General features: G+C 34.9%; 1 protein-coding gene across 1 annotated transcript; it reads right to left on the bottom strand.

Moving 5' to 3' along the window:
* Positions 1-4,654: 4,654 nt before the first annotated feature.
* On the bottom strand, positions 4,655-6,617 carry LOC108917324. The gene is made up of 2 exons (XM_018723872.1): positions 5,064-6,617; positions 4,655-4,708 (listed from the first exon to the last, which is right to left on the bottom strand). The coding sequence occupies exons 1-2, from the start codon at positions 6,615-6,617 to the stop codon at positions 4,655-4,657; spliced, it is 1,608 nt and encodes a 535-aa protein (XP_018579388.1).
* Positions 6,618-17,998: the final 11,381 nt, after the last annotated feature.

Genomic DNA, 17,998 nt, shown 5'->3' with positions numbered 1-17,998 from the left:
AACTGACTTAAACGTAGTTTGCGGCGTTGCCAGACCGTCTTCCCTAGATTGCTGATCAAATAAATCAAAACGTAATTTGAACGATAATTTAATACAAAAAAAATCTTAATAAACCTCCTACGTAAATTAACAAATGTAATAATTATAATTAAAACTATTGATCTTAAAATCATGATTTTTGATTATGTAACTTTGTAATTGCATTATTTTTATTCACTTTGTTGAACATTAGCTTCATATTTCTATATAAAATTGTATTTTGTAAATATAATTAAATATTTATTGGCTTTTGATTGTTTAAGATAAGAAATTAAATAATTCTATAACAAACCCAAATTTAGAATTAGTTGTTTGATTAACATTCTTATGCCTACTCAAATATTATTCATTTTATCACATTTTGACAACACCGTTCTTCCGTCCATGTTTCCTACTTTTAGATGCAGTTGTCTGTATTCATGTCAAGTTTTTGCCATAGGTGGCGCTGATAGCATGAAGTACACAGAGCCAGTAATATATGTATTTGTACATCTACTGGCTCTGGAAGTACAAAACCAGTAGTTCGTAAAGCTTCTAGTTCAAACGTTTGTATTGTATACATACAGAATGGTGATTATTACAGAAATTTTACATTTAGACAAATAGTAACCAATCTCATTATCAGATAACAAATTACCATAACACATAAATGAATTAATGTTTGTTAATTTGTTACATACAGAAATAGTTTAGGGTTTTTATAGGTATACTTATAGGTAGGTGTCTACAGGTATATATTTTATACAGGTCGTATTGAAGTAGCCAAGGTGCTACCAAATAATCTTGAGACCAAAATGAGATGAATAGGTAAGCTTGAAGTTAATTCATTTGCCCGTTTTCTTGAGATATTTGTTATAATTTTCAAATACTTAAACACTAACTGTAATTTTGTACTAAGGTATATTTGGTCCTATTATCGTATTTTAGCCTCCAGATTATTTGGCAGCATTCAAACACACCCCGTAGGGTATATTTACTTCATTTTAAATAATGATATCGAATATGTATAGCGATTTTTCACTAAATTAATTGATGAAGAAAAAGTAAAATAAATGTGTTATATATCATAACCACTGGTATAAACATAAGCTCTTTTTTTAATAATATTGTACCAGTGTGTACAGGGTGTCCCAAAGTTCTCGTCTCGGGCCCATAACAGACAAACGAAAAACGACAGAAATTTTTTCTCTATATCTTCTCCTTAGTTTTTCGATATTTCCAACGGTTAAAAAGATATGGAGGGGCTTTGTCACCGTCGTTCTTGGGGGTGAAAATTCGAAATATTTGGAATTATTCAATTTTCGTGGCTGAAAACATACATAGGTATTGTATTCTCGAAACCGAGAGAGTTACACTAAACCAAATTTGGAGAGGACATAGCTAATACAATGCGAAACATCGCCTTAATGTTAAAAATGTTGTCACCGCCGTTCTTGGGGGTAAAAATTCGAAATATTCCAAATTATTCAATTTTCATGGCTGAAAACATACATAATATGTATTGTATTCTCGAAACCGAGAGAGTTACACTAAACCAAATTGGGAGAGGACATAGCTAATACAATGCGAAACATCGCCTTAATGTTAAAAATGTTGTCACCGTCGTTAGTGTCTGATTTACAGTGGTGGGGGCCTGTAGACTGAAAATTGGTGGGGTCCTATTCTAGAAAAAAAATATCCTTTTTGGTAAGCCGCGCCCAAAAAAAATTGAATTAAATAAAAGTAAATTTTTACCCACTTTCCCCAGGTACACAAGATGTATAACCGGAAATGAAGAATTAAAAGCCACTTACCCTTGGGGTAATACGATGTAATTAGATTTTTAAAAGAAAAAAAAGTGATTTTAAATAATAAATTGTAGAAGTTGGCTTAAAAAAAATTATTACTGGTAAAATAAAAAAAAACACTATTAATATAAACACGTTATTTTAAAACCAATTTTCTAGAGGGACGCAAGGTTCAAAAAAGCTTTAATTTTGCTACCCACATGATAAATAAATTTAAAAAATTTATAATAAAGGATAACGAGCATTTCGATAATATCTGTAGTGTCTTGTTCATGATGGGAAGGTTTAAAAAAATCCTAAAAAAAATTAGTTTTCGTAAAAATTTTTTATTAACATGATGGGGGCCCTAGTTGGTGGGGCCCTGTAGGCTGCAGCCTACACCAGCCTATAGGTATATCAGGCACTGGACGCCCTGTACATAGAGCTTCGATTATTAGACCAATAAATTTACTCCTCGTTTAATGCCCAAAGCGTTAATAGCATTTATGAATGATAGCTAAAGGTAATTATTTCGGATTCGTTATGTTGCGTAAATGAGCTTCCATTAATATTACAGGGTATGTTAAGGTGACAATTACTGTTTAAAAATCGTTCGTACCGATAACTAATTTTACGTTTTAAATTGTTAAAATTGTTGCTATGTAAACAACTAAATACAAACTACATGTATGTAAAACAAAACGTATTTGAAATTTGCTGAAACTGTAATTTAACTGAAAACTTTACGTCTTAGATGAAATTTTGAGGTGTATATTTTTTATAAATCAAAAATACAAAAACATATACTCAATCAGTTTCTTTGTTTAACAGTTGTAGTTTTATGGGTCTCTTATAGGTTGGTTCTTAGTGATAAAATCAACTTTCAGTCACTAGCGACTGTTTTATATTTATGTACATTTACAGGGTGTTGGTAAATAATCGCAAAATATTTTAGGGGGCGAATATGCTTCGTATCCCAGATACAGAGTATTTAAATTTTAATTTTTTATTTACTTTTATTAATAATTATTTCAAAGAGTTAAAAGTTAAGAGTTTAAAGATATTGACTCGAAATTTGAAAAACCCTTTGGAGGGATAAATGGACATTTTTTTTAATAAAAAAAATGGTACGCCACTGACTTTTCCAGTTTTGATATTATTTTAGATATCCGCCATCAATTCTGAATAAAATTGGTGTCTTTAATTTTTTTCGCAGGATGCACCGTTTTTGAGGGAAAAAATAGAACATATTTTATTGTAGGTTTTGTTAATATTTTTTTAAAGGCCTCTTTTAATAAAGCGTTTGAAAATTTTTTCACATAGAAAAGACCGCTCAACCTTTCAAATAGTTTTTGAAAAGTTGAAATTGGTTGGTTAGGACGGCTACAGTAAATTTTTAAAGTTAACACTCTTTTTTTTTATTTTTAAACAATTAGATTACATTGATCAATCTGCAATTTAGTTTTTTTCAAAAATTATAATTTTAAAGTACTATTTTTTCTTAATTTTATCCGTATTTAACAAAAAATTAATTTAATAACAAATAAAAATTTTATTTTATTTGTTTAAACAAAAATTATTTAAATAATTGTAATAATTATAACTATTTTCAAGTATCTAGATGCTTTATTTGAGGCTGTGAAAATTCGAACAATTTTTTTCAAAAAATTATTTTGCGAGAACTAGAACCGATTTTAATGAAATTTGGTTTGAAGTTTTATTTACCAAAATTGGAATGCCCTCAGAGCAATTAAAACATTTTAAAATAATTATCCAAAAAACTTGATTATTTTGCCTTTTTTTCATCAATTATTGCTATTTTGAAACATTGGTAATATAAATTTAAAATTTTTTTTAACTTACAGTTTATTGTGCAAAATTTAATTCTAAAACTTTTTTCCATTTCAATATTCTTCCAAAATGCATAGGTTCCAAGATATAACTAAAAAACTCAGATAAAATACATATTTTTAAAAATTTGTTTAAACATTTTTGCAATTAATTTTGAAAATGTTCCGGACCTCGCCCAGATCTAGGATCTACATTTTTATTATGTAAGTTGTACTGAAGGTAATCCGGAAAAAAATGACTTACAATTAACAATTCCCTTTACTTTTTGATGAAACCTTGTATATACTAGGATTTATACTGAAATTGCATTATGGAAATGGATTCTACTACCAAAATTAACCCAATGGGGCTCATTTTCTTTGTGAGACATCATTCTATTAAGATTTACGAATATTCCTTGCCGAAAATTTCTTTAGCTTTTGGCTAAAGTAATCCTAAAGACTCCTAGTCGAACATTTTTCTTCAAAGACGTCATTTTTTGACAAATAAGTACATACCTATCCCTACATATGACGTTTGGAACATTTTGGAGATGTGAATGAGAAGAACTTTTGTCTAAAAGCACATGGTTTATTTACTAAATATGTTATTACATTATGCAAAATATTTATTTTTTCATAAGGGTGTACAGTGAAATACTTATTATCTATCTCAATATAAACTATCTATTTTTTGTGCTAATAGTAAGGTTTATAGGGCGTCACAACAAAGAATGTAATCACTCCGATTAACTTTGGAAATAATGAATTTTTGAAAAGAAAAATCCTCCTAAAGATATTAATATTACAAGAAGTATCACATAACATATTTTAAAACGTCTTTAAGTTACTCCGTATAGCTACATTTCTTTAAACTTTGTTTAATTGATTTTTACACAGAAATAAGGATCAATTTCTTCAATTCTTTCAAAATATCCACCATCGTCCTCTATACAGTGTATTTTCGTAATGTGTTTTTTTTTAACACATCTGGAGTCAGTAACCTATATTTATTAAAAATTAGGTGACCTGGCTGGCCACTCCACATACCCTCTTCCTCCAATTCATATTAATCTAGAACAAGTATGTAATGTTTTAGAAAACAAATTGTTTTCCCATCAGTTTTTCCAACCCCACTTTGTTGTGTTCTATAATTTTCAGATAGACTATTTCTCAGGAGATGAATGAAAGAAGAGATTATGTAGAGTGGCAAACCAGGTCCATACCAACAGACCAGGTTAAAAATCAGCTAAATAAAATTTAAAAAATTGGGGCTATTTAAAAATATAGTTAAGAATGTTCACTTTTTGAACTTATGAATTAACAGTTCACTAATAAAACACATAATACTAATAATATAACCCAAAACTAATAAATATAGGACACCCTGTAGATTACTCATTCTTATATTTTTGGAATTCTCATTGACCACTGGGGAGTTCTTCATCCAGTGGTCCCGTAAACCAAATTGTCGTATCAACAACATCATTTTGTTAATTCTTTTTAAGAAAGGGGACTTCTTCTGAACCATGTACGTGTTAATTCCAGGTATTAATTTTTCACCAACTATATGGTATATGGGTTTATCGTCTTTGCTTCTTATAAACTCTACGTAGACACGGGCAGCCTCTTCGGTCATAATGTACCCGCTGAAGGTGTTGGACGTAGAAATCAAATCATGCAACTGGTTCATGCCTTCGACAAATTTAAGTTGTTTGTGAAGTTTATATCTCTTTGGAATCACGTCACCGTAAACCGCTGGAACATAGATTGGCAATCCCAATTGTCTAACCTCGGACAGTGTGTTTATGTCTTTCCAATACTTTGATTTTATGAACATGCTCATTAGCGATGTTTGAAAAGCAGTGCCAAATATCAAGCTGAAATACAGCCATAAGACCAAGAATGGTCTAGCTTTGTGATACCTCTGCCGAGAGCTACACACCCCTTGTTGTAAAAATGATCGCCACACTACCAAGAGATAATAAAAGTACGTGTTCCTGCGGTTGTTACAAGTTGCTATTATTTTAACGACAAGCGCAACTCCCAGTATCGTAATTGACAGACATATCCATACATTCTTGTCGAATATGTAGATCAGTTTTTTATATTGCGGTATTTTTGGACTGCGAGGAACCAGCAACACAATACTGTTGATGTGTTCGGGGTAAACATAATCAATCCCTTTCATTTTATATTTAGTCAGGAGAAACATACTTACGAAGCAGATATCTGACTCGTTGCGGATCAAGCTTTCCATAGTTCCCCCAAAACCCCCTGACGTGTCTAATATCTGAAGGCTAACGTTGGATCTTTTCGCAATTTCCATCATGATGCCGTAGTCTTTTCCCATCCACCTGTCGTCGACTTTTCTCAAAAGTGGGTATTCTTCGAACATGTTCACCCTTAAGGGGTACCCCCAGAAGTTGCGCAAAACTCGCGAGAATAAGGGACACCTGTCGCACGCTGTGAGATTTAAGGCTACCTGACGAAAAGTGTCGTACGCAAATATTTCTAGATGTTCATAAACGAATACTATCACGCAATTGATAAAACGCTTCTTCCAAAAGAATTCAAAGGTATCTAGGAGGAACTTGAAGTCTTTTGTCTTGGTGCCTATAATAAAGTGCGAGTCTCCTTTCCCGTTGAAGAGGAAGGTTTCTGGTAATTTTAGTAAGTTTCCTTTTACATGTTGTACCGACTCAAAGAAATGAAAGTTAGCGTGACTGTCTGTTACGGCGAATTTGTAATCCAACACGTTGCTGATGATGATATTCCCACAACCGTTCTGCGATGCGAACCAGTTCGCCATGTTCTTTGAAACCGCTGAAGAGGATTTGAAGAACATATTGCAGCGAGAATAGTTTTCAGCCCTCCTCTTGTAAATCGGTATGTATTCTTTCAGGCTTTCTTCAAAGTCTAAGTCGGCTTTAATGCTGCTTGTTGTGGAGGATAACAATATTATTATCAAATAGCGTAGCATCTCTTTTTAGAAATAATTACCCAGGTCTCAATTATTCTTCGAATCTTTAAGAAAATTATTATAATACGCGTGAGAGGACCGACGACTTCTCGGCTTGTTCGGTATAACGTTACTAAATGTAGCAAACGAATTTTCCAAATTGACGTTCTTAGCTGAGCGTTTAAACGGAACCACATTAATTTCTAATCATAAATAAAGCTACTGACAGGGTGTGTTTATATAAATGAAACATATACATCAGCTCAAATCGATTGTATTAAGAAAAGGGGTTGGTATATAGGGTGTTCAAATCGACAAAATTGTACGGGTTCTGGCTAAGAATAAGAAAAAAAACTTCTTATTATAATCCGCGATAATTTTTAAGATGCAAGCGTACCAAGCGGCGAAAGCAGTAAGCTCCGAGACAAGGTAATTTTGACATTGCCGTTCGTGTTTACACATTCATTTGAACAACATTTGTCTTATTTGCCATTATTATTAGTAATTTTGTTATCAAACTGCGATTATTTGACTTTTGTGTTATTTTATAGGTTTCAAATATTTCATAAATAAATTTTAAGGCAAGTATTTATGTCCACTTTATTTGTCTCTAGCATTACAATTTAATGTACATTTTATTAAGTTATAACTATGAACTTATCCGTTGTGGAATACATTTCCTATTTACATATATGCCAACGAAAACTCGTTGTATATCGGAAGGAGAGGCAGTTTTTAACGCTGATCATGTGGTACTATATGGGAAAATTGGTCAAAGTTAATTTATATTTAGAAATTTATTATTGTGTCTGCAAACTAGTGCCCTTACTTACTAACAACCCTCATGAAATTCAGGGAGTATTATCTATCGCCAATAATATTTTTAAAATTTCTTCAATGTTTTGATGAAAACTTAATTCTGGATTTTTCTTGGACCATGAAGAGCAACCTTGAACTGAACAATAATAGTTTGACAGTTTCTTCTTTCTATCCATAATTGCTGAAGTTTTCCTCACACTATTTTCTTAAAATAACAGTGTTCAAAAAACGAAAACTAAACACAGTTTTAAATAAAATACAAAACGAAATGTCACACACAGAAGAAACGAATCTTTACTATTTTTTTTTAAAGCTCTTTTAATAAGATTTCCGAATATGTAATAATATATAACTAACGAGCGTTCAAATAAAAACGTGGTCGAAGTTGGCTCTGACACATTGGACGTAGGAGTAGCTTATAGCGANTAATATTGTGTACTATCTATGGAAAAGTTTTGTTTCACAATTTCTACATATTCTTCGCCATATAAACCTATGTTAAAAAGAACAACTTTCAACAACAATATCTGAAAATCTAGATTCAAAATAAATTTAAAAAAAATATGACGCGCAGAGGGAGCACTGGGTAATACGCTATATAAATTTCAAGTACATCTGTGCATTTGGGTAAACCCGATATACCTCCTTAATAGCACAGCATTGTTAACATCATCTAAGTCGTTGATCGCTGAACGTTCTGCTTCATTATTACGAGGTTTACACATATTTCGAGATGACTAGATAGTTGGTACGGCATCTAGTACATTTTCTCCAACACCAGCTAGCATTTAATGTGACGGTATCATAAATACATAACCATACATAAAAGTAGGACCCTGTTCCGCTTGCGTTGCCCGATAATTTATTAATTTACCGAATTCTATTTATGTGTACGTTGCATTGCGGCCTGCATGGAGAAATTTATGCGTCGCCTTAATATACGAAAGCCGTGTGTAAGTTTATCGGCAAGAGAGTAAATAATAAACGGCATAAATATAAATGAAATCTATATTTCAGCATTAAGCGACAATAAATTAGTGAGAGCGGGGAGGAATGATTATTTCACGAACTGCGGATACATCATATTATAGGAACACACATTTTTGGCTGTGCCCACTAAATAATACATTTCCCCGGTCTGTCCGCGAACAATGAATTTAAAAATAAATAATTTATGTGGCACTCCCGAAAAAATATACTTTCCTTTTCATACTTTATGAGGACGAATAAAAAATAATAGAATATTATATTAGTTAATACCCCCGCGCCACGGGCCCGAGCATCAGAGGGCTTTTATATTTATTCGGAATTACTTATTCATATTAAATTAGTTTTTCTTGGCGTTGAATTTTAAATGAGTCACGCAGATATATGGCTGCTCTAAAATAACTCATTCTCAGAACGGAATTTATATCATAAAGTATTATTATACTCTACCGCCGGTGAAGAATTTAGATTTATTTGACAACCTAAGATGGTGCATTAACATCTACCCGGTATGATTAATGCTCTGCCGATACTATTTTCGTATACACACAACAATAATAATAAGGTAACTGAAATTTATAAGCCGCAGCGTTTCGCGTTGCCGCAATTTTCTGATTCTTCTTTTTTAAAAAGTTGTCTGCAGTTTCATATAACGTTATGTTCGGCTATTTGAAGTTTAACTTGGAGCAATTCTCGGTACAAAACGATTTATACCTTAGTCCAGCGGTATTCAAGTCCAGGAAAATAAGCTGGGAAATTACCATTTCGTGACATTTTATTTCAATAAACAAAAATTCCAGGTTGCAAATTTGAAATTAAAAAAAAAATTATAGATTTCAATGTATTATTATGAAATCTACCATGAAAAAATCAGTGCGATTGTGGAAGATCCTCGGGATCGTCCAGACTAATAATTAGTTAATTTGTTTATAAAGTCATAACTTATAAACTATTCAACTTACCGATTCCAGATTTCGTGTGAGTTATTAGACAGTGACAAGGAATGGTAGGATGCGATGCCAAAACGTCCTGGTAATAATAACGCAGTTTATAAATGTTTAATTCAAAAGTCGTAAATTAATTTCTTCTGTTTATAACTTTTGATCTAATCAATATTTTTTGACGCTCGAGGGCTAGTTTCGTAGGTCTTTTGCAGACGAAAAACAAGTACCTTACTGTTTTCTCGTGGAAATGAACGGATAAAAGTTATAAAACGTGAATTTACGTAAAAATTATACAATTAACCAGCCTGTAAACAATCTTCCCCCCATTTTTATGACTGTGGAAACTAATATGTTATTGTACATAATATTTAGCATCTATAATGATAAATTCAGCTTGCCGAAACAAAAAGTCGCGTCCAACTTTATATTTCCTGGCCTATAACTTAATCACTCCATTTGGATGTCGGCAACCTGCCGTTAAGCTCTGTCCCATTAATTAATCACCCTGTATATAGTTTTGGAACTACATAGTTAGTATAGTTTCAGATTAACTGGTCCTCGTCAGCAGTTGTTTACGGAATAACTTCATTATGGGAGTTGGTTTTACCATGCGACTAATTTCCCGACACAAAGTCCACTTCACGCGACGCTCTTGCGACTCCAGCATTGCGGAGGGTGCTTGGTCGCCGTTACCAGCCTCGGGCGGCGAGCAACCCCAGCCCTGCGGCCCCTGTCCTCCGTGGAAGAACTCGGCGTGCACGCCGGGCTGACCTATTGATCCCGGCCGCGGGGCACCGCTGGGCTCGCCAACGTAGACAAAGAGTCCCGAGTTCTAATCCCGAGGGCCCATCTGCATAGATAATAGCAGGCCGCAGGTGCGCCGCATGGCCGCGGAGAAGCTCGGTTCATTTCAGCGCTCGTCGGTGGGGCACGTCGTCTTTTTGGGTGGAAATGTCCATTTCGCCATACTAGTCCAAGCATTCTGTCACGGATTAATGTTAAATTTGCAGAAACTATTACCTGGACAAAAAAAATATGACCGTATAGGAAATTAAATTTTAAATTGAGTTTCTTGTTCTTTAAACTCGATCCAAAATGGCGAACATGGTTAAAAAAAATCGCAAAGTTGCAAAAAACGGTTTTTCTAAAATAACTAAAAAAATATAGCACCGATTGAAAAATTTTAAAGGAGAAAGTTCTAGGTTTTAAAAAGATCCATCGACTGATTTTTTGTTAGTATCGATTGCTTTGTTACTTTACGAGATATATCGAAAAAACCGTTAAAAATCTTCTCTTTTCTCTTCTGCTATAACTCGTTTAAAGAGTGACCGCAAAATCCGCCCGTTTTTGCGGGCTTAAATTGATCGTCATGAAAAATCTAGGTGAGCATAATTCGATTTTTCCAATATTTGCCCGACTTACCCCTACTTAAGGGGTGGAAACCACCCCTAAAACAAGAAAAATGAGAAAATAGTCGATGAATTCTTGGTAAAATTCGGGGAATTTCACATGGCAAGGGTAAAGTCAGGAATGTCCTTCTAAAAATGCTCATGATAAACCCACCCCACGCGGGGGATGTTTTTCACTTTGAGCATTTTTAGGAGGGCATTCTTGATATTACCCTTGCCATGTGGAATTCCGCCAATTTTTACCCAGATTTTGGTGACCATTCTGTTTTCTTGTTTTAGGGGTGGTTTCCAGCCCTTCAGTAGGGGTAACTGATCAGAATCCGACAGAAGAACGAATTATGGGGGCATGTATTTCATATCATTTGGATTTATAAGGAAGAGTGGCACAAAAAAGGCAATTCATGAGGGGAACATCATTTGCCGCCGGTTTTCGGCAATAGGGGTGGTTTTACCCCCACGCGGGGGATGTTTTTCACCTTGAGCATATTTGGAAGAACATCCCTGATCTCTTCCTTGTCATTCAAATTCCTGCCAAGTTTTACCAAGAATTGATCGACCATTTTCTCACGTTTCTTGTTTTAGGAGTGGTTTCCACCCCTTAAGTAGGGGTAAGTCGGACAAATATTGGAAAAATCGAATTATGCTCCCTAGATTTTTCATGACGATCAATTTAAGCCCACGGAGACCTCTGGACGATCTTCCCCGTTCTTGCTACACACTACGCAAAAACGGGCGAAAATTGCGGTTACTCTTTTACGTTCCCATACTTGCTATTTATTGCAAGCATAACCCGCAGCGGGCCAAAAAAGTACAATTTTGAAAAATTTAAAAATATTTATTTTTCGGGATATATCGATTTTTTGAAAAAAAGGCGCTCTCGAAAATTGGCTAGATCTTCTCAGCGGATAGCCCTACAGTAACGATTTTCGGTTTATTTTCTTCGTAAAGAGTTATACTATCATGCTGTTAAAAAATGTTTTATTAATTTTAAAGTTGCACTTTTTCTGGGTATGTTTTTTTCAAATAACTATTTCAATTTGTACTTTATGAAAATGACTTTTAAAGATAGAAACTGCTGACATATTTTCACGAATTAAAAAAAAATGTTTTTCTACAACCTTTTGGAGTCGAGATAATTTTTTTATTATTAAAAAAAATTGAGGACACAGTTAACATTTTACAGCGATGCGCTTGATGGAGGTTAATATTGAATACTTATATTTAAAAAAAAAATAGTAGGATATGTTTACTTGATTTTTAGTATTAGTAATTGAATAATAAACTGAAGCGTGCAAGCGCTGAGTGCGTCAGCTGGACCGGATGGAGAAGTGGGGGGAAGCGGCGCGCGCTCGCTCTGAAAACTGATGACGTGCCGTCTTAATGGCTCGCGCTTGCAAAATCTTTGATATCTCGGCTTCTGGACCACGTACAAAAATTCTTTTGTACTTAAAATTAAATAAATAATATTTTTAAATTTTTCAAAAATGTACTTTTTAGGCTTGCCGCCGTCTATGCTTGCAGTAAATAGCAAATATAGGAACGTAAATGTAAACGAGTTTTAGAAGAAGAGAAAAGAGAAGTTTTTTAACGGTTTTTTCGATATAACGAGCGTTCTAATAAAAACGTGGTCGAAGTTGGCTCTGACACATTGGACGTAGGGAGTAGCTTATAGCGACCAATTTAACCTCATTTCTCAACGAGCTGTAGTATAGCAGCTGTCAGTTTCAATAACGTTAATGACTATATAACTTTATTTTAAAGAATAATCGTGATAACAATAACAAACAATTAAAGGAGCTGCGGAAAGTGTCCCCATCCTTGTTATAACAATAAATTAAAGCAGCTGCTGAAAGTGTCCCCCTCCTTGTTCCAAGCACTTTTCACACCTGTTCCTCAAAGAATTAAAGACATTTTCTAAGATGCTCGGGGTATTGTTAATTTCACGAATCTTGTCTATAAGTCGAGCCTGCAGATGGTTTAAATCAGGAATAGGCAGTTCAAAAATAGTGTTTTTAAGGTAAGGCCACAAAAAGAAATCACACGGCGTAATATCACATGACCTCGGTGGAAATTCATGTTCAGCATTGAGACTTATTAGTCGATTTTGGAAAACTTCCCTCAACATATTCATCGTCTCGCCTGCCGTATGTGCCCTTGCGCCATCTTGTTAAAAGTAAAAGTTCGTAATTTCGTTTTCTTCCAGCTGGTTAACAAAAGGAGCGATAATTTCTTCTCTATACCTTTGCGCAGTAAGAGTACCATTAAAAAAAATAGGTCCATAAATCCTCCTTCGATTGAGAGCACACCAAACTACAATTTTTTGAGCGTGTAGAGGGCCCTCGACAAAAAAGTTATCTGGTTTTTCAGAAGACCACATTCTCATATTCTGTGAGTTTACGTAACCACTTAAATGAAACCAGGCTTCATCAGAAAAAAAGGTGATGTTATGAAGTTCACCGTAGTTGTTTAAGAACCATTCACAAAATACAGCCCGTCGCGGAAAATCAACTTCATGAAGTTCTTGCTGACAAGTTAAATGATAGGAGAACAAACGCAAATCTTTTTTTAACACTGTGTGGCAGGTACCGACTGATACTCCCACCATTTGTGATAAAACAGGTACAGAAGTTCTTGGCGCATTTTCCATTATTTGTTGGACATTGTCTTTTAATTCTTCAGTCCACTTTTTAGGTCGGCCGCTTCCTTCTTTTCTTGTTACACTGCCCGTTTCACGAAAAACATTAACACAACGCTGAACTGCACTTTGAAAAATTTTGTACTCAACAACGCCGGCAAATTGATTTTGAAATTCTATGAAACATTCCTCAATAGAATACTTCCATATTCCATCAATCTTGCGTCCATTTCTAAAGTAGGACTCTATGATAAACACTTTTTTGTTCTTGTGAAAACACCATTTTAAACACTTTTTAAAACGAAAATATTCAAATTGATAGCGGCGATATAGCGCTTTGACAGATGACGTTTAAGTTCATTTGCTATACGCTACGCCCTACGTCCAAATTTTCGGAACCAACTTGACCACGTTTTTATTTGAACGCTCGTTATCTCGCAAAGTAACAAAGCAATCGATACTTACAAAAAATCAGTCGATAGATCTTTTTAAAACCTACAACTTTCTCATTTAAAATTTTTCAATCGGTGCTATATTTTTTTAGTTATTTTAGACAAACCGTTTTTTGCAACTTTGCGATTTTTTTTAACCATGTTCGCCATTTTGGATCGAGTTTAAAGAACAAGAAACTCAATTTAAAATTAAATTTTCTATACGGTCATATTTTTTTGGCCCAGGTAATAATTTCTGTAAGCATTTCTCTATAATGCTTGGACTATACCTGGCACCGATCGCGGCGAGGTGGAATGTTGCGGAAAGCAAATTATGGATTGGCAGGGTTTGGTGAATTAAAAAAAAATGAAAGGGATAGTTAAAATAGGAGGTATGGTACGAAACATGACCACATGGATTAGTATATGCCATGCTTTTTACCCAACGACGCGCTGGGCGAGAAGAATTTACATTCAGCACACCAAATAAAAATCTTTGTTTTTGTCGCCATTTGTGAATCACCCTGTATATTTTTCAGGGCAAGTATGTTGGACATAGCCCTCTTAAGCCCCCTTTTATAATGGCTGAATAATTCCAAATATAAAACGGCCGGCAAAATCCTATCAGATGGGCACACATCCGTTTGCACCACCTTAGGCCGTCAGTAACGAAGGGCCCGTCCTCGTCGGTTGGCTCTCTACGCTGGCACCCGAGGCGCAGCGTGGGTGATTACTCGTCAGTTTCGATAAGGATGTGGCTTGCGCGCTAGACTTTTAAACGTAAAAAGATAATGAAATGTAATTGCGAGAGTATATTTGTACTTGTGACAGACTTTTTAAGCACGTCTTTTTATAATAATGTGCCGACCCTTCTCCCGCACAAGTCAAGTTTACGATTTTTTAAGTGATAGTTCTTTTGAATTAATGAGGGTTATTTTAATGATGTTGAATTGGAATGTTGGTAATTATAAAGATAACAGTTAAACGGGACTTATTTGTTTTTATTGTGTAGTAACCCGTATTAAAAATTTAAAATTTTGCGGAAATGTACTCAGTCGACAAAGAAGAGGAAGAGGGGATCTGGAGGAAGGTGTTCAGTATTCTTAGCCTTATGGTTAGGTAGAGAACAGAAGTTAAAAAACGTTGTTTTATGAAAAAATAAAGTTTTAGTAAAGTTAACTATTTTTATAGAGGAGAACGTGGATATATCAAAATATCCCAAGTTGAGAGCATTTTTGAAACGTAAGAATGACGGCTATACACCTAAAAAGTCAAACGTTTTTACAAGAGAACAAGTCAACAATTTTCTCGTTCAGGCACCCGATAACATATATTTGCTAAAGCATGCCGTTCTGATGAGTTATGCAAACTTACTTTGGACAACGTCAATTTCAAAAATTTCGATGACATTATTATAGTTACAATTCCAGATTCTAAAAATGATATGTCAGGTAAGTTTACAATTAGGTACTTCTCGTCTGGGTTCTGCTTCTCACCTAGAAATTCTCAAGAAATATATCAAGATTAGATTGGAAATTAAAACTGAAATTTCACGCTTTTTTATGCGCTATCAAGCAGGTAAATGTTACAACCAACCAGTCGGCAAGAATACCCTTTCTATGATTCCTAATAAGATTGCACAGTTTTTGAAACTAGAACAACATCTTGAAACATATACAGGCCATTCATTCCGAAGAACATCGGCAACGTTACTGGCTAATACAGGAGTTGATGTATTAGCAATCAAGAGACATTATTTTTTTACGGCGGCCTATTTGTATACTACGGCTAAACACCGACGCCAGGAGATGAGCAAATAAAGCAGTATTATTGTTATTATTATTATTATTATCATTATGAATACCGCCTAGGGCTTTCCTTACTAAACAAAGCAATACTGTACGAAACGTATTCCTTTTTTTTGCGGCTTCTACATGAATACTCGATCCGCTTTTCGCTTTGCCAACCAACACCCTCTACGCTCCGGCCTGTAGCGCAGGCCGCCTCTCCGGGTCCGCTCTGTAGGCCCCGGGTCCTGATCGGAATAAGAATGCCGCAGTAATGAGTGGATGGATCGTTCAAACAAGCCAGCCGAACGGCGGAGGGCGAGTGGGAAGACGCCCGGGGCCGCAGCGGCGTCGATTGTCTGCCTGGCCTCCGGCGGCCGTCTCCAGCACCGCGGGCGGCCCGACCGGGCGGCCCGCGGCGCTGCCGGTGCCGTGCCTGCTCCGCCGCCGGCTCTTCAACCCCGATTGGTTCTTTGTTGATGATGATATTGAGTTCTCAATCTCAATCACCATGGTTACTCATTCAAGAGGAAATTGTTTCGTCGTGGCTCGGCACCCGTGAGTTTTATGTTTAAAAGTGAGAGGTGTTTCTCGAAAAAATTATTTTATGTACAGGGTGTATCTAAATAGAGGGCGTCTGTGTAATTCGACTCGATATAGTCCATAGTTGCTTTATTTGCAAATTAAATGAGTTTATTTTTTAAATATTATAAATAAATAAATTTTGCAGAGGATAATTTAGACCACACTGAGAGAACAGTATTCTATTTTCAATGATATATCTTTTACTAGCAACCGGCCCCGGCTTCGCACGGGCAAATATAAAATAGCCTTTGTTACTCCGAGAAGATGTAGCTTTCGGTAAAATTGGTTGAGTAGCTTTTGAGTTAAATCGTAACAAACAAAAAATCAATCATCTTTCATCTAATGCGACCCTAATATTAATTTTAAAATAATTCACGATATATCTATATACCTAAAGACAACAAACGAACTCAAAACTAAAAATGCAAAACCTTTAAATTTAAAACAATATAGGTAACTACCAACAATGTGAAAACAAAACGAATTAAATTAAAATACCTATGTTCAGGACTATCAATTTTAATTAATAAGCAAGTAGTTGGGTAACTACTTGGTTACCTACTTTAGGTAGTTAGTAACTACCTAAAGAAAACAAACACGAAACAAAAATGCGACTATGAAGTTTTACATGATTCACAATAAGAAAAAAACAAACACATTATTAAAACTCAATGAAATAAGAGTATGTTTGCAAGTATCTATTTATGTTCCGACTACCTAAAGACAACAAATACAAAACAAAAATGTGACCTTAAAATATCTAACGCAATTATAACTTTCCAACAACACCCAGAAAGAAAACACAGTCGTCAGTCGTCACCTCCATTCGCTCCAAGTTAGTTTATTAAAGGATCACGCGCGCGTTATCTTTCGGCTTATTAGCTAAACAGTAGGCAAGACGGTGCGGGGGGAGGGTCAGCGATCGCATCAAGCGAAGCGAGGCGCTTGAATTTTATTCTCGCGTCCGTATTTTTTTTGCGATTACTCCTAAGATATTCATTTAAATTATATGGTGTAAAAGAGTTAAATAATGTGCATGAAATGCTTAAAGCCTCTAACTTATTTAAAATGATAAGGATTAATATCGTATTTGTGTAAATAGCTTTTACATTACCGCTTTATAATTGCCAATTTTTTAAAGTATTAAAATGGATATAGGTAGTATGTTACCTTTAACATATAGACGTATGCCATCGCGGACTTTTCTGTAGGCATATATAAGATACACAATTCCACCATACATTGATACACTACATAAACTTTCGGACCCCCCCGGCTCGGACGCGAGGCACGGGGCGCCCGCGCGGCCCGGTCGAATTACGGCGACACGAAATTAATTTCGTTGCGCATTATTTTGATTTTGCTATATCTCCTAAGGCATTCATTTAATTTGCATGGTGTAAAGGGAAAAAAATAATCTTCATGGAATGCTCAAGCCAACTAACGTATTTAAAATGATAAGGATTAATACCGTATTTGTGTAAATAGCTTTCCAATTACCGCTTTATAATTGCCCATTTTTTAAAGTATTAACATGGATATAGTATGTTATCCTTAAGAGATATACATATGCCATCGCGGACTTTTCTGTAGACCTATATAAGATACACAATTCCACCATACATTATTTTGTTATATCTTAAAGTGTTTATGCGGCGTTTTCGTTGAAAGCTCCCAATCGGCTTATTTTTTTCCGACACCTCCAACAAATATCGTTAATGTATACAAAAACTTAACAAATTATATACTAAAACCTTCCTCGAGAACCACTCTATCCAGTGGTGAAAACAGCATGAAAATCGGTG

Source organism: Anoplophora glabripennis, unplaced genomic scaffold (genome assembly GCF_000390285.2).
Source record: "Anoplophora glabripennis isolate ALB-LARVAE unplaced genomic scaffold, Agla_2.0 scaffold4, whole genome shotgun sequence".
In the NCBI taxonomy this organism is placed as follows: domain Eukaryota; kingdom Metazoa; phylum Arthropoda; class Insecta; order Coleoptera; family Cerambycidae; genus Anoplophora; species Anoplophora glabripennis.
This window is presented reverse-complemented; position numbering and strand designations above follow the sequence as displayed.